This window comes from Lepus europaeus, chromosome 19 (assembly GCF_033115175.1).
Source record: "Lepus europaeus isolate LE1 chromosome 19, mLepTim1.pri, whole genome shotgun sequence".
NCBI lineage: Eukaryota > Metazoa > Chordata > Mammalia > Lagomorpha > Leporidae > Lepus > Lepus europaeus.
In genome coordinates, this window is record NC_084845.1 from 5,761,264 (window position 1) to 5,783,736 (window position 22,473).

At 60.7% G+C, this 22,473-nt stretch overlaps 2 protein-coding genes across 2 annotated transcripts; one reads left to right on the forward strand and one right to left on the reverse strand.

Moving 5' to 3' along the window:
- The first annotated feature begins 11,371 nt into the window (after positions 1-11,371).
- KLK4 (kallikrein related peptidase 4) lies at positions 11,372-13,596 on the forward strand. Its single transcript, XM_062175906.1, has 6 exons — positions 11,372-11,438; positions 11,770-11,862; positions 11,961-12,165; positions 12,352-12,599; positions 12,683-12,816; positions 13,271-13,596. Exons 1-6 carry the CDS (start codon positions 11,372-11,374, stop codon positions 13,421-13,423), a joined length of 900 nt encoding a protein of 299 aa, XP_062031890.1. The 3' UTR covers positions 13,424-13,596.
- A 5,177-nt stretch (positions 13,597-18,773) lies between these two features.
- LOC133747787 (kallikrein-2-like) lies at positions 18,774-21,938 on the reverse strand. Its single transcript, XM_062176106.1, has 5 exons — positions 21,893-21,938; positions 21,453-21,612; positions 20,325-20,611; positions 20,108-20,244; positions 18,774-18,929 (listed from the first exon to the last, which is right to left on the reverse strand). Exons 1-5 carry the CDS (start codon positions 21,936-21,938, stop codon positions 18,774-18,776), a joined length of 786 nt encoding a protein of 261 aa, XP_062032090.1.
- Between the last annotated feature and the right edge of the window lie 535 nt (positions 21,939-22,473).

Consider the following 22,473-nt stretch of genomic DNA (forward strand, 5'->3'; position numbering starts at 1 on the left):
GAAACAGGAATGCCCACCAGGAGGGCCACAGGTGTCCGGAGAGCAGCCACTCCCCTGGGCAGTTCCGAGAGAACAGTTCTGAGGACGGCGTCCAGCTCCTGTGAGCCCGCGCCGCCCACGCTGAACTTCTGGACGTTTCTTGCTTGCTTTCGCTATGCGGCATTGGTTGGCCCATCTTCCCGTCTCTCTTCTTAACCACATTCTAAGGGGTTTCAGTTTGCTGTGCCTGGGGGGCTGGTGGGAGGGCCCTGGAGAAGGCTGTTGAGAGTGAGAGAGCCAGGCATGGGCAGAGAGGAGACCGAGAGAGAGAGAGAGAAAGAGAGAGAGAGAGAGGTCTTCCATCCAGTGGTTCACTCCCCAAATGGCTGCAGTGGTTGGAGCTGTGCCGATCAGGAGCCAGGAGCTTCCTCTGGGTCTCCCACGTGGGTGCAGAGGCCCAAGCACTTGGGCCATCTTCTACTGCTTTCCCAGGCCATCAGCAGGGAGCTGGATTGGAAGAGGAGCAGCTGGGACTCGAACTGTTGCCCATATGGGATGCCGGCACTGCAGCTGGAGGATTAACCCATTACACCACAGCGCCAGCCCCAGTGGGATTCTTAGAACCTGATAGGACAGGGCCAGGCACCCGGCGTAGCGGCTAAGATGCTGTCTGGGACACCCACATCTCTCATGGGAGCTGCCGGGTGTGAGGCCAGCAGCCCGCTAAGGCCAATCCCAGCAGGTGGGGTCATGTCTCAAGGAGCCGGGTCCCTGGCACGCACCTGGGAAGCCTGGATTGGGTTCCCGTCTCCTGGTGTTGGCTCTGGTTCAATCTGAAGCTATTGTGGGCATTTGGGGAGTGAACCAAGGGATGAGCTCGCTCTCTCTCTCTCTGCCTCTGCCTCTTTGTGACTCTGCCTTTCAAATAAATAAATAAACCTTTTTTAAAAAGTTTATGGGAATGCAGAAAATAAAAAAAAAACCTGTGTGTGAATTTCAAAACTTTGTTTGCACTGAAATAAGCTTATCTTTGAATTCCGTTTCTCCATGAACTCTCTGAAGCCTGCTCTGCCCGGCGATCAGCAAGTCCACTCTTAGGCATCCAGATAAGAGCCATAAAAAAAAAAAAAACTTGCCTAAGAATAGGTTTGTAGTAGCTTTGCTCCCAATACCCAAATAGCGTCCAAAGAAACGCGCATCTGTAGGCAAAAGGAGAAACAGAGCTTGACATCCACGCTCTGCAGAGACACAACGACTGGTGTTCGGCTCTCAGAACTGCAGTGCTGGGTCAAGACCACACGGGAGAGCGTGCACCCTGTGCTCCCTGCGTGTGAAGCTCCAGGGCAGGCGCCATACATGCCTGCTTGCTGGGATGAGCGGGAGCAGGTAGAGAAGCAGATTGGGAGGGGGGGGCAGTGCTGTGCCGTTGTAGGCTAAGCCTCCACCTGCAGTGCCGGCATCCCATATGGGCGCCGTTTGAGTCCCAGCTCCTCTACTTCCAACCCAGCTCTCTGCTGTGGCCTGGGAAAGCAGCAGAGGATGGCCCAGATGCTTGGGCCCCTGCACCCACGTGGGGGAGACCCGGAAGAAGCTCCTGGCTCCTGGCTTCAGATGAGCCCAGCTCTAGCCATTGCTGCCATTTGGGGAGTGAACCAGTGGATGGAAGACCTCTCTCTCTTTCTCTCTCTCCCTCTCTATCTGTAACTCTATCTCAAAAAAAAAGGTTTAAAAAACTTTCTAAATTTATTTGAAAGATGGACAGTCAGAGACAGACAGAGTTCTTCCATCCACTGGTTCCCTCCCCAGATGCCCACAGGAGCCCTCCTTACAGTAAAGTTACAAAAAGATCCAGGCACTCTGGGAACTTCTCCCATGTCCCTTCCTGATTTATTTCTCTTCTTTTTTTTAAAGATTTTTATTTATTTATTCGACAGGCAGAGTTACAGAGACAGAGAGAGACAGACAGAGAGAGAGGCTTCCATCCACTGGTTCACTCCCCAAATGGCAGCAATGGCCAGAGCTGGGCCAGTCCAAAGCCAGGAGCCTTTTCCAGTCTCCCCTGTGGATGCAGGTGCCTAAGCACTTGGGCCATCTTCTACTGCTTTCCCAGGAGCATTAGCAGGGAGCTGGATCCGAAAAGGAGCAGCCAGGACTTGAACCGGTGTCCATGTGGGATACTGGCACTGCAGACAAAGGCTTAGCCTACTGTGCCACAGCGCCAGCCCCTAGGAATGTTTTGAAGTACACCTCAATTAACAAACCACGTTCAGCATTTGCAGAAATGAGGTAGGCACTGAGCTATGCAGGACATGCCCACACATTCCAGGGTTCCGCTACGTGCAGCACCTTGTCTGCCCGCAGGTGATCAAGCTAGAAACCACGACAGAGCCCAGAAACTTCCCAGGGGGTCTGGTTTTAAAAGGGCATTTCTGCAGAACCCACAGCTCACCCAACAACTGGAACGGGAATCAGAAAATATTCTGACAAATGTTCGTGGAATCAGATACATCAATTTTACACAAGAAGGTACTTGCAAAAAGTTTGCGGCACGTGGAATTCCAAGTTTATTAAAATCAAGATTCAAAGTTTATAAAAATCAATATTTGTGGACTTTTAAAAAATATTTCTTTATTTATTTAGGGGTCATTCCCCCAGAGGGGACAAAGAGAGCAGAGGGAAAACAAGACTGCAAACCAGGACAAAACGGTTGAAAGTGTGGACTTAGGAAGCCTAATGCATTCCAAGCAAGGTAATAATGCAAACCGTTGTCTAGACACATAGCAGATAAATTACAGAGTGCCCCAAAGAGAAGGCAGGAGAAGGGATGGGAGAGAGAACAGTTCAGGTACAGGGAGGAGCAACCACAAACACTCAGGTTCCAGGCGGCAGCAGAGCAGGATCACCGGTCCCAGGAGCTCCCTGCCAAGCCCCACCCTGTCCTTGGCGAGCCTTCGGGAGCCAGGGTGAGAGACGCAGTCGTTTGCAAGAAACAGAAACCGTGGGGATTTGCCGCCAAGATGCCTGCACGCAAAGACACCTGCAAATGCGCAAGCTATGTGCCACGGGTCCCAAAGGCACCCAAAGTCAGTGTGCACTGGGGTATCGAGTAAGCACAGCACAGAATCCCACCCCGGGGAGTGAGCTCCGAGAGCTCCCGGCATGGGAGACCACCAGGGCAGCCTGGAGGTGCAGGCGGCATCGCTGCCCCTGCCCCCGCTCCGGGCACCTGATCCCTGCTCAGACACCTGATCCCTGCTCAGACACACACTAAGGAATAGCACGCGTAAACCCCAGAGCATCGTCTGGAATGCACGAGCGAGCGAGAGCAGGGAAGGCGCTGGGCACTCCCAGCTGCCCCTGCGACATCCAAGGCGTGAGCTTCCCAGCCTGCACCAGGAGCCCGGCCACGGTGGCCATTTCTCAGTGCTATGAGTGCCCCAAACGCCACCCAAGTGTTGGCTGTACAGTGGCTAAGGGTGCCTTGTGTGAATTTCTAAAGCAATAAGTATGTCAGTCTGTACTGGGGAGCAGCAGCTCGCCAGTCAACAAGGAGATGACTGCCATGGGTCCTGGGCGGGGGCGGCTTCCGTCCAGCTCGGCTTCCATTCCAGCTTCCTGCCGATGTGCACCGTGGACGGCTCAGGTATGGGGGTCCCTGCCACCCACATGGGAGACAGGGTGGAGTCCTGGCCCAGCCCTGGCCATTGCAGGCATCTGGGGAGGGAACCAGCACATGGAAGACCTCTCTCTCTGCCTTTCAAATTAATAAAAACTTTTAAAAAATTAATGTATTCTCAGGTCCTCGACTGTTGAGCAAAGCAAGCAAGCAGTAAAGAGTTCTTTCACTCTCGACTTGGTTAAGATGAACGTGCATGATTAAATAAATAAATAAATCAGTGTCAGCATCCCATGTGGGTGCCAGTTCGAGTCCCGGCTGCTCCACTTCCGATCCAGCTCTCTGCTGTGGCCTGGGAAAGCAGTAGAAGATGGCCCAAGTCCTGGGGAGACCCAGAAGAAACTCTTGGCTTTGGATCAGCCCAGCTCTGGCTACTGCAGCCATTTGGGGAGGGAACCAGCAGATGGAAGACCTCTCTCTCTCTCTCTCTCTGTCTCTCCCTCTCTCTGTCTATAACTCTGCCTCTCAAACAAATAAACAAATCCTTTTAAAAAAAATCAGGGGCAGCCGGCGATATGGCTCACTAGGCTAATCCTCCGCCTGTGGCGCCAGTACCCCGGGTTCTAGTCCCGGTCGGGGTGCCAGATTCTGTCCCGGTTGCCCCTCTTCCAGGCCAGCTCTCTGCTGTGGTCCGAGAAGGCAGTGGAGGATGGCCCAAGTGCTTGGGCCCTGCACCCGCATGGGAGACCAGGAGGAAGCATCTGGCTCCTGGCTTTGTATCGGTGCAGCGTGCCAGCCATTGTGGCCATTTGGGGGGTGAACCAACAGAAAGAAGACCTTTCTCTCTGTCTCTCTCTCTCTCACTGTCTAACTCTGCCTGTCAAAAAAATTTTAAAAAGAACAGAAAAAAGTGTGATCAGAAGTCAGACACAGGGCTGGGGTCCAGCTCAGGGGTGCAGGCGCCAGGTTCACCTGCCCACGGCCCACACCTGGGCTTCCCACCTGCAGCTCCTGCCAGTGCAGACCCCAGGAGGCAGCAGTGGCAGCTCGAGCAATGGGATGGAGAACCTGGCTCCAGCTGTGGCCCTGGTGCGGCTCCAGCTTTTGTGGGCATTTGGAGAGAGAACCAGCAGAAGGGATCTCTCTCTCTCTCTCTCTCTCTCTCTCTCTCTCTCTCTCTCTCTGAAATAAATAAATTTAAACATTTCCAAAACACCATCTCAGGACTCCATGATGACAACTGGATCATAATAGGAAGAGTGAATCCAGACATCCAAGTGGGAGTATCAAAATCATTAGAACGGAAAGACACACGGGAAGTGTGCACAGCTACGTTCGCAGGGAGCAGCAGATCGGGGGTTTTAGGATATTCCAAGAAAGGAGGCGCTCATCTGAGAACAGCAGAGCAATCCCAGCACAAGCGGGAAACGACCTCTGCAGGGCCAGCCTGAGGGAGGGCAGCTGGGACGTGTGTCCGTATCTCCCCCCTTCCTGGTCCCTGCTGCGGCCATGTGAGCTGCGACATTGCTGTGTCTGCCTGCTGGGAAAAGTGTGTCCACCAGCCCGAGGGCAGGACTCTGGCCAGAGCCGCTGATAAGCCCCGGTGTGGCTCCCAGCAGTGCAGCCATAGGTGGGAACCCAGCCAGCCAGGGTCAAGCAGGTGCGTGAATGGGGGTGAGGATGCCTGTGCCATCTCTCTCTCTCTCTCTCTCTCTCTCTCTCCTCTCTCTGTACCCCCTGCTGGCTCTCACACATTCTACTCTGTGTCTCCATCACCCTGATTCTTCTCAGTTCTAATTCTCCCCCTCTTGGCCCCATCACCCCATCTTCTAACTGACACTGCCCTCCACTGTCTCTCGCTCTGCCTCGACGTCCCCAGGCTCAGTGTCCCAAGGTCAGACTCTCAGAGCTGCAGGGGCCCTGGCTGCAGCCCTGCCCTGCCCAGAGAACCCAGGCGGCCACAGTGGGAAAATGCAAGCCCCTACACACATACACACGCACGCACACACACATGCACACGCACATAGATGTGCACACACGCACGCACACACAGGCGTGCACACATGCATGCACACATACACACACAGGCACACATGCACACACAGGTGCACACACATGTGCACACGCACACACAGGTGCGCGCACACACGCGCATGAACACACATGCACACACGCACACACACCTGCATCACTTCACGTATTTGTCAGGTACAATGTTAAGAAACAAGCACTTGACCTCTGGCCCCAGCTCCATGGGGACAGAAGCTCTCAGGCTCGGGGCCCTGGCCGACCAGGCCATCTTGCAAGTTGTCCAGTCAAGGGACCAGGCTCCAGGAGAGGACGGTGGGAGTGACCTGTAGCCAGCCCATCAGGGGCCAGGGCCCGCCCAGGACTTCTGGTGGGGGCGGCCTCTGGGGTCCGCGCTGACCCCTGACAGGTAGCACAGCCTCCTGGTGCCCGAGGTCGGCTTAATTGAGAAAAAGCCCACGCACCTGCTCCCGGAAGTTAGCCTTCTTCCACATCGCATGCTGTTAAGTCAACAGTTTTAATAAAAGCGCTCATGATCTCTCTGTGTGTAACTCTGACTTTCAAGTAAATAAATAAATCTTAAAAGGGGGACCGTGGCGCTGTGGCATAGCAGGTAAAGCTGCCACCTGCAGCACCAGCATCCCATATGGCCGCCGGTTCGAGGCACGGCTGCTCCACTTCCGATCCAGCTCTCTGCTATGGCCTGGGAAAGCAGCGGAAGATGCCAAGTCCTTGGGCCCTGCAGCTGCGTGGGAGACCTGAAGAAGCTCCTGGCACCTGGCTTTGTATCAGCTCAGCTCTGGCATTTGGGGAGTGAACCAGCAGATGGAAGACCTCTCTCTCTCTCTCTGCCTCTCTGTAACTCTGCTTTTCAAATAAATAAATAAATCATTTTTAAAGCCAAGTATATACAATGGATAATAAACTTTTAAATTAAATGTTTTAGTATAAAGTTTTCATTGTAATACATTTTTTAACCAGAAAAAGATACTTTTTATGCAAGTAACTGCAAATGGGAAACCAGAGGGGGACAGCCTGGGACATAAAATGACTGCCCCCTCCCCGACAGAACAGGAGGATCGGGACAGGGACACCTGTCGTCATGGACACGGCCGCCCCCGCCCCCACTCTGCCAGCGGCTCTTCGAGTGGAGAGGAACGTAGCAGACCGAAGCACTGAACAAAACACACAGCTGTGCACAGGTCGCGTGTGAGCACAGGGAAGCCGGGACCAGAACCGTGGAGGGGGCTGGCAGGGCCGGTGTGCGGAGGGGGAAGCCGCCAGGGCTGGGGGTGCAGCCCCAGCCCCCCTTAGGTGGCCCCAGGGGGAGCCCGGCCGCACCCGGACAACGGGTGACCCTGCCGCCTGCCTATACACACTCAGCTCCCAGCGTGAGGGCCAAGGGGTTCAAACACCGGCCGTTTCTTCTTGTACCCCAAAGAGGGCTGGTACAGGCAGGATGAGAGGAGGGGCGGAAGGAAGGTGGGTGTCCCGGGGGCCATGCACCGCCCTCCACTGGGGAGTGGGCTGGGGCCTGGCCTCTGAAGACCAGGGGAGCCTCCTCGCCCCAGGCCCCTCTACGGGAAGCCAGAGAGGAGCCGTGGAGCAGAGAAATGGCCCTCACACCCAGAGCCCCAGGGGCAAGGGGAGAGGCGACATAGCAGGTGCAGGACGCCGCTGGGAGCGGAGGCCCGAGGCAGCTGCTGCCCACTGCGCAGACGCAGGGCGCCTCCGCCCTCTCCCAGGAGCCGCAGGGCGCGCCCCCACCCCAAGGTGCCGTGGGGCTTGCGCAGGTGGGAGCCAGGGACGGCTGTGCAGCCCCAGACGAAGATGGTGGAGCCGGCGCACGGCGGCCGCCCCCACCCTAGGACCCCGCACTCCGCTGGACTCGCTGCGGTGCGCGCTGCGGGCTGCGCCCAGCCCCGGCCTGGAGCCTCCACTCTGAGTCTCCATCGGGGTTATCTAATAATTTTTTAAACTGCAAATTGTATCATCTTAAATTACAATATGAATTTTAGATTTTAATAAATGTTGAAAGTATAACAAATTTTAATTGATATTATTAAGTTAGAATAATTGTTAGATTTAAGTTCGTAATTTAGTTTACGGGGGCCGGCGCTGTGGCGTAGCGGGTAGGGCCGCCTTCTGCAGTGCCGGCATCCCATATGGGTGCTGGTTCGAGTCCCAGCTACTCTACTTCTGATCCAGCTCTCTGCTCCGGCCTGGGAAAGCAGTAGAAGATGGCCCAGGTCCTTGGGCCCCTGCACCCATGTGGGAGACCCGGAGGAGGCTCCTGGCTTCTGGCTTTGGATTAGCTCAGCTCCAGCCGTTGGAGCCATCTGGGGAGTGAACCAGCGGATGGAAGACCTCTCTCTCCCCCTGTCTCTGTCTCTCTCTCTCTCTCTCTGCCTCTCTGCAACTCTTTCAAATAAATAATTTTTTTTAAAAAACTCAATGACTAATTGAAGCATATAAAATTTTAATTAATTCTGCTTGATATAGAAATAAAATATGCAACCTTAATATGGTAATTTGGAGGAGACCTACTTTTTATTGCTTAACAGAGGAAAAATGAGCCAGCGACACCGCACAGGACCGTGGGGGCGGACCGACAGTCCCTTCCTATTCTCATTATTGCGTCCACCTGGATGGACATGAACTTGCTCCCCAACTGATCCTCCACAGGTGGCCTCCTGAGCGTAAGGGGCACACAAGGACAAAATGGTGACACCTGGGTCCCTGTGGCACCCCCTGCCTTGAAGAAAAGGCGGACAGCCCGCGCATCCCCAAGGGTCTCCGCGCCCAGCCGAGGGGGCAGGCAGGCCGGCCGCCGTGGCCTCGCTGGCCCTCTGTTGTGTTCAGAGTGCCCGGCTCGGTCGGCTTTCCCCGCTTCGGCTAAGGCACCTGTGGCTGGCAGAGGCGTGTGGAGACAGGAGGCTGCTCAGGCTCGGCCTCGGGGGGATTTTGGAGCCCAGGGGTTCAGGCTGTGCGGGAGGTGCGGGAGGGGGAGACAGGCAGCCAGCGCGCAGGCGGTCCCTCCCTTGGGAATGCTGGGGTCCCCGGGAACCAGCTCAGCACCCCAGCGACCCAGCCTCCTCCCCTCGGCTTCACCTGCCGGTGAAGGGGTGCGCTTGCAGCACAGGGACTTCCAGACAAATCGCGTCCAAGCCGCGGCAGCCCCCGCGTGCCCCGAGACCCCCAGACTCTGAGCCCTGCGCTCCCTGATGTGAGAGTCCCGCTCCGGGGGCCCGGCCTGACCGGGTGGGGGAGGGGGACGCACGCCGCACCTGCAGGCCGCCTCCAGCGCCCCTGTCTCTGGGCACGCGCGCTCGTTGGTGCCTTATCTGCGGCTGCAGAAGCGTAATTGGGGCCGGGAGCGTCTGACCCGCCACCGCTGACGTCACTCCTCTCCGGGCCTTTACCGTAAGTGAGTGCTGAGCTTGGGTCTGCATTCCAAACCCCAAGATCGCACTCCGCCCCGGGGGTGGGAGGGGGGCCAGGCTGCGGATGCCACAGCACAGGCTGGTGGCTCCCAGGGGCCCCTGGACCTCAGACCCAGCCTGGAGACGCCAGCCTGCAGCCCAGAGTCCCGGCGCAACCCCAGCCACAGGCTGACACAGGCGGGGAGGCAGCAGGAGAGCCAGCCATAGAGACACAGAGGAGATGGAGAGGGGTGTGTGTCTGTGTGTCTGTGCAGGAGTGTGTGTGAGTGTGTGTGTCCGTGTGTGTATCTCTGTGTATGTGTGAATTGTGTGTGCGAGTGTGTGTTCTATCTGAAAGAACCAGATCCGGACACACACTATCCCGAAATATCAGAAACCCGGACGGAGGCATACAACGGCCAAGAGCCAGAGACCTTTCACTCACGGTCACCCACGCAGCACTGACCAAGCGCCTACCCTGTGCTCGGCGTGGTTCCTGGGGCTTTGAATAAATCCAGGAATAAGCTGCGTGGTGGCTCAGTGGGCCTAGACTGCAGCCTGCAACGCCGCCATCCCCCATGAGTGCAGGTTCGAGTCCCGGCTGCTCCACTTCCGATCTGGCTGCCTGCTAATGTTCCAGTGTTTGGGCCCCTGCACCCACGTGGGAGACCCAGATAGGAGATCCAGGCTCCTGGCTTCAGCTTGGCACAGCCCCAGCTGTTGCGGCCATTTGGGGGAGTGCATTGGCAGATGGAAGATCTCCCCCCCCCCGTAACTGCTTTCCAAGAAGTAAATAAATAAATTTTAAACATAAAATACAAATAAGAGCACTGGCAAAGATTCTCACCCTTGCTGGAACGGACAGGTACGAAGGACAGCACATCCGTCTGATGAAAATAAACCACCTATGAGACCTCCATCTATGCCGTTGATAAACCATCATGGGTGGATAGAAATAATATATAATAAACAGGAAGGGGGCTCGGGGTGGGGGAGGGGGAGGACCGAAGTCAACCATGACACCTGCTACGGCGCAATCCTACCCAGCATCCGAACGGGATGGAGACACCGCACTCACACCGCCATGGCCAGAACACAGCCCAGTGGCCACCAGGGGCTGGGGGCTGGCCCGCGGAATGTGGGGGTGACAGTGGTAACTCGGCCGCACATGGAGAAGATTTCAAAACATGTGTGCAGGAGCGGAATTAAAAGACGCGTGTAGTTTGGTGCCAGGAAGTTCTGGGATCCACACACGGTGTCTCCACGAACTTCTTGGAGACCCCTTGTGTTTGTCAAAATCCGCAGAGCAGGTGAACTTTGTGGAAATTACAGTTTTATTTTTAAAGGAAAGAATGAGATGGCGAAGGGAGACTTGCTGAGAAAGGGACTTGGGTGCAGAGATTTGAAAAGAAAGGTGCGCTTCCGGGGGCAGGGTACCCGGCACAGGGGCTGGTGCAAAGGCCGTGAGACGGGTGCAGAACGGGGGGCAGCCGGGGGGGGGGCCTGCCAGGGGGGTCTGCGGGGGCTCAGAAGCCATTCTGATTCAAGAGCCAAGAGGCACAGAGAGTCTCCAAGGCGCAGAGAAAGCCAGGGAGAGGGGAGGCTCAGAGGAAGAGGGTCAGAGAGAACCAGGCAACAGGAGACAGAGCCTGGGCGACAGGAGTTCCAGGAAGGGTAGAGAGACAGCCGCGGGCTGAGGGCCGGGGCCCCAGGAATGCACCCCGGGTCTCCCTGCGGGTCTCCTCTGATCAGGCCAGGGCAGCCTGGGGGAGTGTCATGGAATGTGCACCGGCCGGCCCGGGGCTAGGCGGGCCGAGCCCGGGGTGCTCATAAGCTCCCTAGGAGGCAGCGGAAGGAGGAGACCAGCCCAGTGCAGTGCAGGACCCAGGGTCCCAGAGACGCCCACGCCGACGACACCCACGCCGACGACTGCCTCCCCCGGACCGTGCACTCTGCTGATCCCTCTCTTGGGTCTCTCTTTCACACACGGTGTGTGGTGAGGTTTTTCAGACCAGGGTCTCGGGGCTCAGGCTGTGTGACCCTGGGCAAGTCGCTTAACCTCTCAGTGCGTCTGGGAAGCCGCTTGCTGAGTGCCTCTTCGCGGGGAGATGGGGGTTGGTCCCAGCAGGCAGCGGGCAGAGCCCTGAGCAGGGCGTGCGTGCAACCCGGGGCCGCTCCCATCACAGCGCCGAGGCCAAGCGCTGCCCTAGCTCCTGGTTTGGGGTCTCTCGGGGCTTGGATGGGGAGGGTCTGTTGGGGGGGCGGAGACGGCTGAGGTCGGGGAGTCACCGGCACCCCCTCCGTCCCTGCAGGTGCAGCCACAGCGATGCCAGCAGCAGCAGCAGCAGCCTTCGGGGCCTGGCTCCTGGGCTGCGCCGTCCACCTGGCCTCAGGTACCGAGTGTGTGTCCTGTGCGTGTCTGAGGAGCCTGGAGGCCGCAGTCCGAGCCGCAGGCGCAGCCGGGCTCGGTTCTCTCTTCCCCTCTCTCAGAGGGCTGGGAGCGGCCCCAGCGCAGCCCCCAGCGCACATGTGTGCGTGCGCCCGTGTGACATGTGTGTGGCGTGTGATGCATGCGCCGTGTGCGTGCGGTGCCGTGGTGCGTATCCTGTTGTGTGCGGTGCGTGCTAGGTGTGGCACCGGGGGGGGGCATGGACCTTGCTGGGGCGCTGTGGGGTCTCCGGGAAGCGGTGGCTGGGCCCTAGGTGAACCTGCCCCGGTGCGCAGCACCGCGCGGACGCCTGCAGGGACGGCGTGGGGCGCGGGATGACCGGAGTGTGCGGTCCGGCACGGCGTCGGGGGAGCTGCGGGGCAAGAGGGGTGAGGCTTGGAGCCGCCCCTTCCGGCCTCGCCCGGGCCGCTGCTCCCGCCGCCGCCTGACCGCTCCCCCCCACCGCCCCGTCCTGGCCCCGCCCCAGGAGCTGTCATTCCTCTCCGAGAAGCCGGTGCGCCAGCCTCCAGTGCCTTCTCCCAAGCCAAAGAAATCCTCATTTCCGGCGGCCATGCGTGCAGGCCGCACTCGCAGCCCTGGCAGGCGGCGCTGTTCGACGGAAGTTTTTTGTTCTGCGGGGGCATCCTGGTGCACCCGCAGTGGGTGCTGTCGGCGGCCCACTGCTTCCAGGAGTGAGCGAGGGGCGGGGCCTGTGGGGGCGGGGCTCGAGGGAGGGGGCAGGGCCTGCGAGGGGCGGGGCTCGAGAGGGGCGGGGCCTTGGGCCGGGGCGGGGCACTGCTGTTAGTAGGGCCTGAAGCAGTTTGGGGGTGCAGAAGAGGCGGCGGTCGCTATGGTTACCGACTGCCCGCCGTCCTCAGGTCCTACACCATCGGGCTGGGCCTGCACAACCTCTCAGCCCAAGAACCGGGCAGCCAGATGATCGAAGCCAAGCTCTCCGTGCTCCACCCGGACTACGACAACCCCCAACTGGCCAATGACCTCATGCTCATCAAGCTGAACAAGGCGGCCGTGGAATCCGACACCGTCCACACCATCCCCGTCGCCTCGCAGTGCCCGGTCCCCGGGACCAAATGCTTGGTGTCCGGCTGGGGTCGCCTGTCGGACGGTGAGTCCCGGGGGCGGGGGGCCGCCTCCGACCGCGGCTGTCGCGGCCCAGCTGGTGTTTCTGACCCAGTGTCCTTGTCACAGGGAATTTACCCCAGGTCCTGCAGTGTGCGACCATCCCCGTGGTGTCCGAGCTGTTCTGCCGCAACTCCTTCCCCGGCCTGTACCACCCTAGCATGTTCTGTGCGGGCGGCAGGGACATCAGGGACTCTTGCCGGGTAAGACACGGGGCCAGGGAGGAGAACCAGAATGGACCTTGAGGGGTAGGGGACACACGGGCGACACGGGAAAGGGGGCAGCGGCTGAGACTCGGAAACACGGGGAGCCCCAGAGAGAAGATGGGGGCACGGAGCCAGCCCTGGGGAGCCGCCGCGCAAAAGCCAAACGTCAATGGGTGCAGTTCTCAAGAGCACCGCTTGGGGGCGCAGTCTGGGGCTGCATCCCTGCCCCAGCCGGATGCCCAACTCGGGGGGCCCTGGCTACCAGCGGCGGTGCGCGCGGGTGTGTCTCCAGTTTTGCCCACCAGTCTCTGGGTTTTTCCCTGCTCTGGGGCCTCACTGTAGGGGTCAGCGCTGTCTGCCGGCCGGTGGCCTCCACGTGTCCACTCCCGCCCTGGGGCTGCTGCCTTCGATCTGTCTCCAGCTCTCTCTCTCTCTCTCTCTTCCTCCACAGGGAGACTCTGGGGGCCCCCTGGTCTGCAACGGGACCCTGCAGGGCCTCGTGTCCTGGGGACCGACCCCGTGTGGCCAACTCAACCTACCAGGCGTCTACACCAACCTCTGTCTCTTCACTGAGTGGATCCAGCGGATCATCCAGAACAATTAACCACAGACGTGAAGTCCCGGCTGCTCCACTGCCCACCCAGCTCCCTGCTCGTGAGCCCGGGGAGGACAGCAGAAGGTGGTCCAAGTGCTTAGACCCCTGCGCCCACGTGGGAGACCTGGAGGAGCTCCGGGGTCCCGGCTGCAGCTGCTGCAGCCCTCGGGGAGTGTGTGTGTGTCTCTGTGTCTCTCTCTCCGTCAATCTGCCTTTCAAATAAATGAAATCTTGAAAAGGACGCCCAGCTAGCACGCGGTCTGTCGGGAGAGCTGTATTTCCCGTGGGGATGGCACAAAGTCTTGCTCGCAGGAGGCCTGTTCGGTGCCCCCTCCCAAGGCTAGGGCGCCTCGGGCTCCGGGAGTCCTCCTGCTCCGCCCCGATCGCCCTCGGACTCAGGGTCCACGCGAGCCCCGTGCCCTCCGCCGCCCACCCCGCCCTGAGCCCGGCCTGGCCCTGCGGGACTGAGGGGACCGGATGTCAGGGGACCGGATGTCGCGGTCCCAGAAGGCGGCACCGGGGAGCACGCGGTGCGGAGAACCAGGGGCCAAAAGGGAAAGCAAAGTTGAACCCCTCTAGGACAGGGTCCGCCAGGAGGCCCAGCACCTGCCCCTCAGGGGGCGGGGACCATGCGGAAACCCTCAAGGTTCCTATCCTGCACCAGGCCACACCCACCACGGCGCAGACGTGGGCAGCGCCAGGGAGGCTCCTGATTGGCGCGGAGCGAGGGCGGGGGCGGGGCCAGTCTCATCAATATGACGTCAGGGCGGTGGATGCTAGGTGGTGGAGAGAGCTCCGTGGGCCCAGACACTGCGCACGCGCAGACTGTGCTCGCCCAGGCGCACCTGCGTGGAGCTGTGTGGGCGGGCGGCAATCTGCAAGGGCACAGACAGATGGGTAGGAGAGTGGGTAGCCTGAGGTTTGCCGAGCCCTTTGGGAATCTGGGGACACCACCACCATGCCAGCCCCTTGGCGGGAGATCTGAGAAGCTAAACACGTGTCAAGTGTTTCCACAGAGAGGGTCAGCAGCCTTGGCTGGGGGGGGAGGTGCGCATGCCTCAGCTCCCAGCACCTTGTCACCGTTCTAGGCCTCTGGGAGAGGAAAGAGACCCAGGGGACCACCGTACCCCCCCTCCCCGTGCCCGTCTCTACCTCCGTGTCATTCACGCGTGGTTTGTCCACCGTCTGTCCGGAAGTCCCTGGTGTTTTTAAGCTCTCTCCTTTTAGGTTTTACATGGGCATGGGTGTGCCTCAGCAGCGAAGGCACGCGTGGTCATGCGTGTGTAAGTCATGCAGGTGCACACACACACTCATGCACACACTGGGACACAGGAGTTTCAGCCAAATTCATACTCTCCAGCGTGGGTCTGGATATACAAGGCCACAGATGAACATAGTTGCACACAGGGCCTGGGCAGACGAGGTGGGGGCCTTAATAAGGGCACACGGGGCGAGGCACTCGGGCCCCACACTGGCACACAGACAGGGGTCTATAGTGGGGTGATGGTATCCAGAGCCTGCCCACCCGGGCTCAGACACACCCGCGTTGACTAAACAAATTATTTCGCAGTGCGCTTCCCTTGCCTTGTGGGTAAACTGGAGACTTCTGAAGAGGTGAGATGAAGGGGGGACTGACATCCGGACACCGCTAATAAATATCAAGTATTGTAAGTAATTTATATAACGAGTTCACAGACACTTAGGTGTGGACATTCAGGTTTGGGATACAACTCTGGCCAGAGTGACTCAGACAGGCCCGTGGGTGGTCCCGAGGGTCAGAAGGGGCCACAGTTCTCCACGGGGCTCTTGCCTTCTGACGTGACTTCTGAAACAAGGCCTTACACCATTTTGCTCAAGGTGTCTACCGCGGAGAGCTGCCCGGAAAGCAGTCTGGCGAGATAGCTATCTCCACAGGCAGGGTTGGTTTACCGTCCAAGATAATAAGGGTAGCGTGTCCCCAGAACTCACTTGTTTAATGTCCTGGACAACAAACAGAAATAAAATCCCTCCCTGCAGGGCAGCTCTGTTTGCGGCCTGGGACAATAAAGACAGCATCGCCTCGGGGACGATGGCTGGGCAAGGTTGCTGGCAACCCTTTTGTGAGACTGAGGATTCCCAACTAAAAATCCCCCGCGGTGTGCAGACTCCCGCTGGCCTGCTCTGGTCACCCCCGAGTGACTGGAGGGGCAGGTGCACCGATGTGAACATGCACCCCGAAGGACCTGGGGGCCGGGGGAACGGCCGTGGACATGAAGTCCATGCAGCCTGCCCTGCCAGGAGTCAAGGCCTTTGTCTGCCCCCAGGCATTCACGTGTCCAGGCAGCCTTCAGGAAACTGTGCCAGGCTGACTGATGTGGTCAAACATCAGTAGAATCCCAAACCCTTCAGAGTCGCTGACAGACGCTCGGGCACTGAGGCTGCCCCTGGCCAGCTGGAGTCAGAGGTAGGAGGGGGACCCAGCTGGCCAGAGCCAGGTGGTGGGGGAGGGACCACAACTTAGCGGCACTTTGGGGACAAAGCTGAACCCTGCCAGCTCCCAGTGTTCCCCTCCAGAGACAAAGTCACGCCGCCTGCTGCTTAAGAAGCCTCCTCTCACCACTCCTGTCCTTCCCCGTCCCCCACCTGCCACTGGTCTTGGGTTCCACATCCCCCACGCACCAGGACAGACCCCCCTGGCACCCCACAGCCTGTCCCACCCCAGCCACAGCCCACTTGCCCTGGATCTTCTCCCTCCCCAGGACGGAAGCAGATGCCGCATCCTGTGTCTGGGCCCAGCCCCGGCCGCCTATTCTGCCTCCAGCCTCCTGTCCAACTTCCCCTGACCTCAGAGGGCACTTTAAGCCCAAAACAAGCAGCAGAAAACAAATGACAAAATGGAGCATACGTGAATGAAACCAAAGACAAGAAATCAGTAGAAAAAACCAACCAAAACAGAAGTTAGTTCTTCTAAATGATCGATAAAATTGCTAAGCCTCTAGCCAAGGCAACCATGAAAAATAAATAAATAAATAAAATAGAGAATTGGGGCCAGCGCTGTGGCGTAGGGGTAAAACTACCATCTGCAGTGCCGGCATCCCATATAGGCACCAGTTCGAGTCCTGGATGCTTCACTTCTGATTCAGCTCCCTGCTGTGGCCTGGGACAGCAGTAGAAGATGGCCCAAGTCCTTGGGCCCCTGCACCCGCGTGTCAGACCCGGAAGAAGCTCCTGGTTCCTGGCTTTGGATCGGCATAGCTCCAGCCATTGCAGCCATTTGGGGAGTGAACCAGCAGATGGAAGACCTCTCTCTCTCTCTCTCTCTCTCCCTCTCCCTCTCCCTCTCCCTCTCCCTCTCCCTCCCTCTCCTGCTTTCTCTACTCTTTCAAATAAGTAAATAAATCTTTTTTAAAAATAGAGAAGACACATTTTACTAAGATCAGAAATGATAGCGTGTTCATCACCACGGATCCCTTGGACGGGAAAGGGACAGCAAAGCCTTGGCCGTGCTGGACTTAAGGGGGAGAGCACTGGCTGGGTCGACAGCCGCGTGCCAGGGGAGCCGTTCGTTTGCTCAAGCAGCGAAACCATGTTTGGAGCAGCAGCTGCAACCGGACTCGCTGCCACTTCCATTCTGCACAGGTGCACGGCAGGTGCGTGAGGATGAGGTGCGGCCCCTCGGGGGGCGCCCAGCAGTCACCACTGCATTCTCTCCTGCTGCTTATCTGAAAATCTACCATTCTGTCAACAATTCTACTGTGCCTACTGCACGCTTCTCTCTGGCCCTAGTGTGTTCTTGCTCATGTTCCACACTTCCGTGCCTCAGTATGCTTTTCAGCCTAATTTCCAAGTCAATCTGAAATCCGTTTCTCTCCACATTCAGGCTCAGCTAACGCCCCCTCCTCACCCTACGGCCTGTGGTCTGGACATAAGAGTCGGTCACTGGGTGCTGCCTCACAGCCCTAACTGGGAGCGCCTCCAAAGGACCACGAGGTCAGAGGTGCCCCCGACCCCGCGGGATGGCTCTGCCATCCCTAGCTGGTTTCTGTCCCCGGGGGGGATCTACTGCACCCCCAGCAACTCCTCAGCCTAATGGGACTCACTTCCTGCCAGCCTGCAGCCTTCCTGGGTGAGACAACCACACCCTCCCGTGGGCACCAGAATTCACCGCACCCTCCTGTTGCTGCGAAGCTCGGCTCCCGGTCGCTGCCTGCGCACACTGGTCCCGAGCACCACCCGCTGTCAGCCCGCACGGGGAGCAGCCCCCATCTCGTGACCAGCAACACGCCCGTGTGTCCCGCCGTCCCCCCGAAGTCCCCGGCAGCGTGAAGAGAAGGCACCGCATCTTCACGGAGCCCAGCACCTGCCCTCCAACCTGCTCCTACTTCCGGACGCCCCGTGGCGGGGACGGCTCTGTGTGGCCCCTCGAGACAGAGCCAGAGCCCCAGGCGCCCACCCCGCACCCAATGGCGAACTCAAGGGCCTGCGGGACTCCGACCCTGCTCATTCCAGACACAGGACGTGCCCCTGGCAGAGCCGTCCAGGGGTTGGCATTGGATCCCAGAGACTGTGTGGTCTTCCCGGGCCCTTGGGCCGTGCCTGACCATCGGCCAACACCTGCTCTGGGGGACCCCGGGCCGAGCTGCAGAGCCAGAGCCCACCCCCAGTTCTGGAAGCACCCCACGCCCCGCAGGCCGACTCCCCGCAGGCTCTCTGGACACTTGGGCCGGGCTGGGCCAGGCCGGGCTGGGCTGAAAGGCTCTGGAAGACCCCACCGGCAGACAGCACCGGCCGCTGGTCCATTTCCTCCCCCACTCAACCTGCACACGTGTTGCCTTTGCTCGTTTTAACGTGTGGCCCGTCACTGTCGACAACTACGGCAACCCAGAGTGGGACACCTCCTCCGGGTTCTGCGGGTTCCGCAGGGAATGTGCTGCCTCAGGGTGCACTGGGCAGCCCCAACGCTTCCCCCACAGAGCCGGGGCCGCCCAGCACTCTGGGCCCCCCTCCCGGGATCCCCCACCACGTCGAAGGCCCCTCTGCTCTCCGCTCAGGTTGTAGGCTCCGTCTGGCACGCGTTCCCCACAGAGGGCACCCAGTGCACCTGCCACCCACCCTCCCAGGCTGGGCCCCGCCCCTCCCACGTGGGTGTCCTTGAACACCGCCCAGGTCCCGGAGCGCGTGGGGAGGAGGCTGAAGCCACACCCACGTGCACCCCACCAGTCGACCCTGCCCCTGCACCACGTGACGTGGGCGGGAGGGCTGGAGGCGCCAGGTTGGGCGCCGAGCCCTGCACTTCGGCTGCCCAGGGTCTACAGAGGCTGCAGGATACAGAGCTCGGTGTGGACTCGACTTTACTCGCTGTGGAGGGGGTGGGGGGCACTCAGGGGTTGGCTGCCATGGTGTCCTCGATCCACTTCCGGTACCGCACCAGCTTGGTGTAGAGAGCCGGCTGCCTGGCCCGGGCGCACGGAATCCCGCCCCACGAGGTGAGGCCTTGCAGCTCACCGTCACAGACCAGGGGGCCCCCGGAGTCCCCCTGGAGCCAAAGGGACGAGAGAGCCAACGAGAAGGGTCAGCCCCCACCCCGTTCTGTCCAGGAAACCCGCCCGTCGGGCCTGGGCTGCGGACCGCTCATGTCATCTCCCCCGTTAGAGGAAGGAGACCGCCTCCAGAGGCCACGCCCAGGGGAGGTGGGGGAGGTGCCGCTGGAGTCCAGGCCAAGGGGCAGGGGCTTCAGGGTCCAGGACCCTCCCCCCACCCAGGGCTCAGCCAGAGGCCCCTCTCCAGGTCGCTCTGACGCCCCCTCCCCAGGGCACTGGGGAGCCACGGAGGACTGTGTGCAGGGGCAGGGCAGGGGCAGCTCTGAGACCAGGACATACTGGAGCCGGCTGGGGCGGGGGGGAACGAGGGAGGGGGAGAGACTGAGGCAGGGAGCCTGCGAGGAGCGCTGGGGGTCTGTCCAGGTAGGGGCAAGGCCTGGAGCCCCCTCCTCACTCCCTGACCCCTGAACTCTCTCGGCAGCCCCCAGGACCCTCGCTGCTCCTGCCAGCCCCGGGGGCCACACGGGCCCAGTCACCTGCGCCGTGTTGGCTCAGTGTCCCCCATCTCCTCCCGACTCCTCCCCCATCACTGTCCCCCTCAGCGGAACAGGGCTCCCTGGGGAAGGGGCTCTTCTCCCTCAGCCTCCGGCTGCCTTCTCAGCGTCTGGGCGGTGCCAGGCACATCACAGACGTTCTGTGAGGGACAGGTGAGCCACGCCAGGGAGCGGCCTGAGGCAGGGGGTGCCTGGAGGTGTGTGGGAAGGGGTGGGGACCCCGCTGGAGGCCCCGCCCACGACCAGGGTCCTCTCCCCCTTTCCTTTAAGACCCTGAGGTGGGGGCGGTGCTGTGGCACCGGGAGCTAAGCCGCCACCTGCACCTGCACCACCGGCATCCCACATGGGCACCCGCTCCTGTCCCAGCGTCCCCACTTCCGATCCAGCTCCCTGGTCCAAGCCCTTGGGCCTCTGCCTCCCATGTGGGAGACTCCTGGCTCCCGACTTCAGCCTGGGCCAGCCCTGGCCATTGCGGCCATTTGGGGAATGAACCAGCAGGTGGGAATTCTCTCTCTCTCTCTCTCTCTCTCTCTCTCTCTCTCTCTCTCTCTAACTCTGCCTTTCAAATAAAGAAATACAACCTTAAAAAAAAAAAGACTGGGGGGGAGAGGCTGGCGCACCTTGCAGGTGTCTTTGCCGCCTTCCAAGTGGCCGGCACAAAGCATAAACTCTGTCACCTTCTCAGAGTAGACGTTTCTGCACTCGTCACTGGACAGGAGACGGAGGTCCACACACTGGAGGCTCCTGGGGCGCAAGACTAGAGGCCAGGAGGGAAACGGGCTGCGGCCGGCCGGGCCCCTGCGCGCCCCGAGCCTCCCGCCCCGGCCCTGGGCATACACTTCTCCGGCTTGATGCTGCCCCAGCCCGAGGCGATGCAGGTGCTGCCCTCTCGGGGGTCCCGGGTGGGCAGGCCCAGCACCTGCACGGCGCCCGAGAGCCGCGCGGGCTCCGCCAGCCGCAGCAGCATGAGGTCGTGGCTGTCGTCTTCCCCGGCCGTGAGGTTCGCGCTCCCCAGGAGGCTCAGGTTGTAGAGGGGGTGCGGGAAGCTGCGGGCCACCTGCGCCAGCGTGGCCTCGGCTCCGTCCTCCAGCAGGCGGTCCAGCCCCAGCCAGACCTGCGTGTTGCTGGGCGGTGGGGGGACAGGCGGGCGTGAGGAGGGAGGGGGGCACGGGGAGAGGCTCCCCAAAGTGGCAAAGGGACACGGAGAATGAGAAAGTCCCGGGGAGGGAGGCAGAGGAGGGAAAATGCATCGGGGTGAGAGCGAGGGGCAGAGACAGAGGTGTGGGGAGGGGGGAGCGGCTTATGGGACACGGGTGAGCAGGGCAGAGAGAGAAGCCAGATGGTGAGGAAGGGGCCGCGGGGAGGCCAAGGGCAGAAGAGGGGGTACAGAGGAAGGAGCGGACAGGGAGAGAGACAGGGAGGGGTGGGGTCTGAGAGCTGCTCAGGGGCTGTGGGGTCCCAGCAGGGGGGCTGGCCTGCAGCCCAAGGCCAGCAACCCCCCCTCTTTCCCCTTCCCTCCATTGCCCCCCCCCAGCTGCAGCCCAGCCCTTCCTGTGTCCCCACCACCACCCAGGGGGGCTGCGGGTCCTACAGAGCAGGTGGGACACAGGTCTCCTGCCTTGGGGTCACCCTGGGGCTCAACCCGGGTGTGCTCAGTGTGGTGGGGGAGGCGCGGGACACAGGTGCAGGGGGGACAGACAGGGACAGAGATGGGTGCAGATTCACCCAGACAGGACAGAGACGGGGGACATACGGAGACAGAGACAGAGAGGGGGCAGGGAGACACAGTCCCAGGGCGAGACCCCCCACCCTGCACAGACAGAGCCAGGCACCCACCGAAGGACACAGGCAAGCAGACAGAAACAGAGAGGCAGTCATGGGGAGAGACGGGGAGCCCCAGGCAGCAGGGAGAGGGTGGCCCGGCCCCAGGTCATCCCAGGGGGAGGGCCTGACCCTCCTACTCACTCGCTGAAGCAGTGGGCGGCTGTGAGCACCCACTGGGGGTGCACCAGGACGCCCCCGCACGCTGTGAGACCACCGCGGTTCACAGCCACGTGCCAGGGCTGGGAGTGCTTGTCACATGCCCAGCCGCCTATGATCCGGGCCTGGACGAGGGGCGCGGCGCCTGCAGAGGGGTGCGGGGCAGGGCCAGGGCTGACGGGTCTGGGCCAGCACAGGGAGCTTCCGGCAGAGCACCCAGTGTGGGAACCAGGACGGTTTGGAACCTGGCAGCGCGGAGGGGCTGGGGTGAGGCTGGGCGCCTGCTTCTCTGATCTGGGGTGGACTGAGGGCCGGAGGGACAGGCTGGGTGCTGGGTCGGAAGGGGGGGACTACAGGGAGAGGAAGCAGTTGAGCCTGGGCCTGCTTTCCCTCCCACTGCCCCCGAGCCCCCCAGCCCCGCTCACCAGTGCCCCCCAGGGGCAGGGAGAGGCACAGAACCAGAAGCCACATGGCGAGAGAGGTGTCAGGGTTGGTGGTGCGCTTAGGGCGGCGGAGCCTTCCCGGGGAGCCTTATACACAGTCCTCCCTCGGCCCTGCCCCTGCTGCCGGGGAGGGGGCTGCGTGTCTCCTCCCACACTCGGGCCGGCAGGGGGAGGGGAGCCAGTACTCGTCCTGACGACACCAGCTCCGCCTGGACGCGTTCCCAGGCCGGCCCTGTTTGTTCTAAGGGAGTCCAGGGGCTGGGATAATCACCGACCCTCAATACCAAGCCCGAGTACGTCTTTGCTCCCCAAGACCCCAAGTTCCCCGAAACGCCAGCACCACGGGGCTGGTTCTCACTCTCCCACCCAGCACCTACTTCCCCAAGTCCACCGCACTTCGCAAAGCACAGCAGAGCCTCGTGGCACCGCCCAGCCCAGCGCCCTCCGATCCGGACACCTGCGCCCCCCACGCCAACTTCCCCAGCCTGTGTGCACCCTAGGCGAGATCAGAGAAGTGCCAAGTGCATGGACGGAGACAGCAGTGCGGCTGGGATCGCCCCCAG

Bases quoted from the DNA above. Each gene is read 5' to 3' on its own strand.
- LOC133747787 (XM_062176106.1), bottom strand. From the start codon at position 21,938: ATGTGGCTTCTGGTTCTGTGCCTCTCCCTGCCCCTGGGGGGCACTG. The intron at 20,245-20,324 runs GTATGCCCAGGG...CCTGGCCTCTAG, and splicing joins CAGCATCAAGCCGGAGAAGT to TCTTGCGCCCCAGGAGCCTC. The intron at 18,930-20,107 runs GTGCGCCAGCCT...CTTTGGCTCCAG, and splicing joins GCGGCAAAGACACCTGCAAG to GGGGACTCCGGGGGCCCCCT.
- KLK4 (XM_062175906.1), top strand. From the start codon at position 11,372: ATGCCAGCAGCAGCAGCAGCAGCCTTCGGGGCCTGGCTCCTGGGCTGC. The intron at 11,439-11,769 runs GTACCGAGTGTG...CCCGGTGCGCAG, and splicing joins CGCCGTCCACCTGGCCTCAG to CACCGCGCGGACGCCTGCAG. The intron at 12,166-12,351 runs GTGAGCGAGGGG...CGCCGTCCTCAG, and splicing joins GCGGCCCACTGCTTCCAGGA to GTCCTACACCATCGGGCTGG.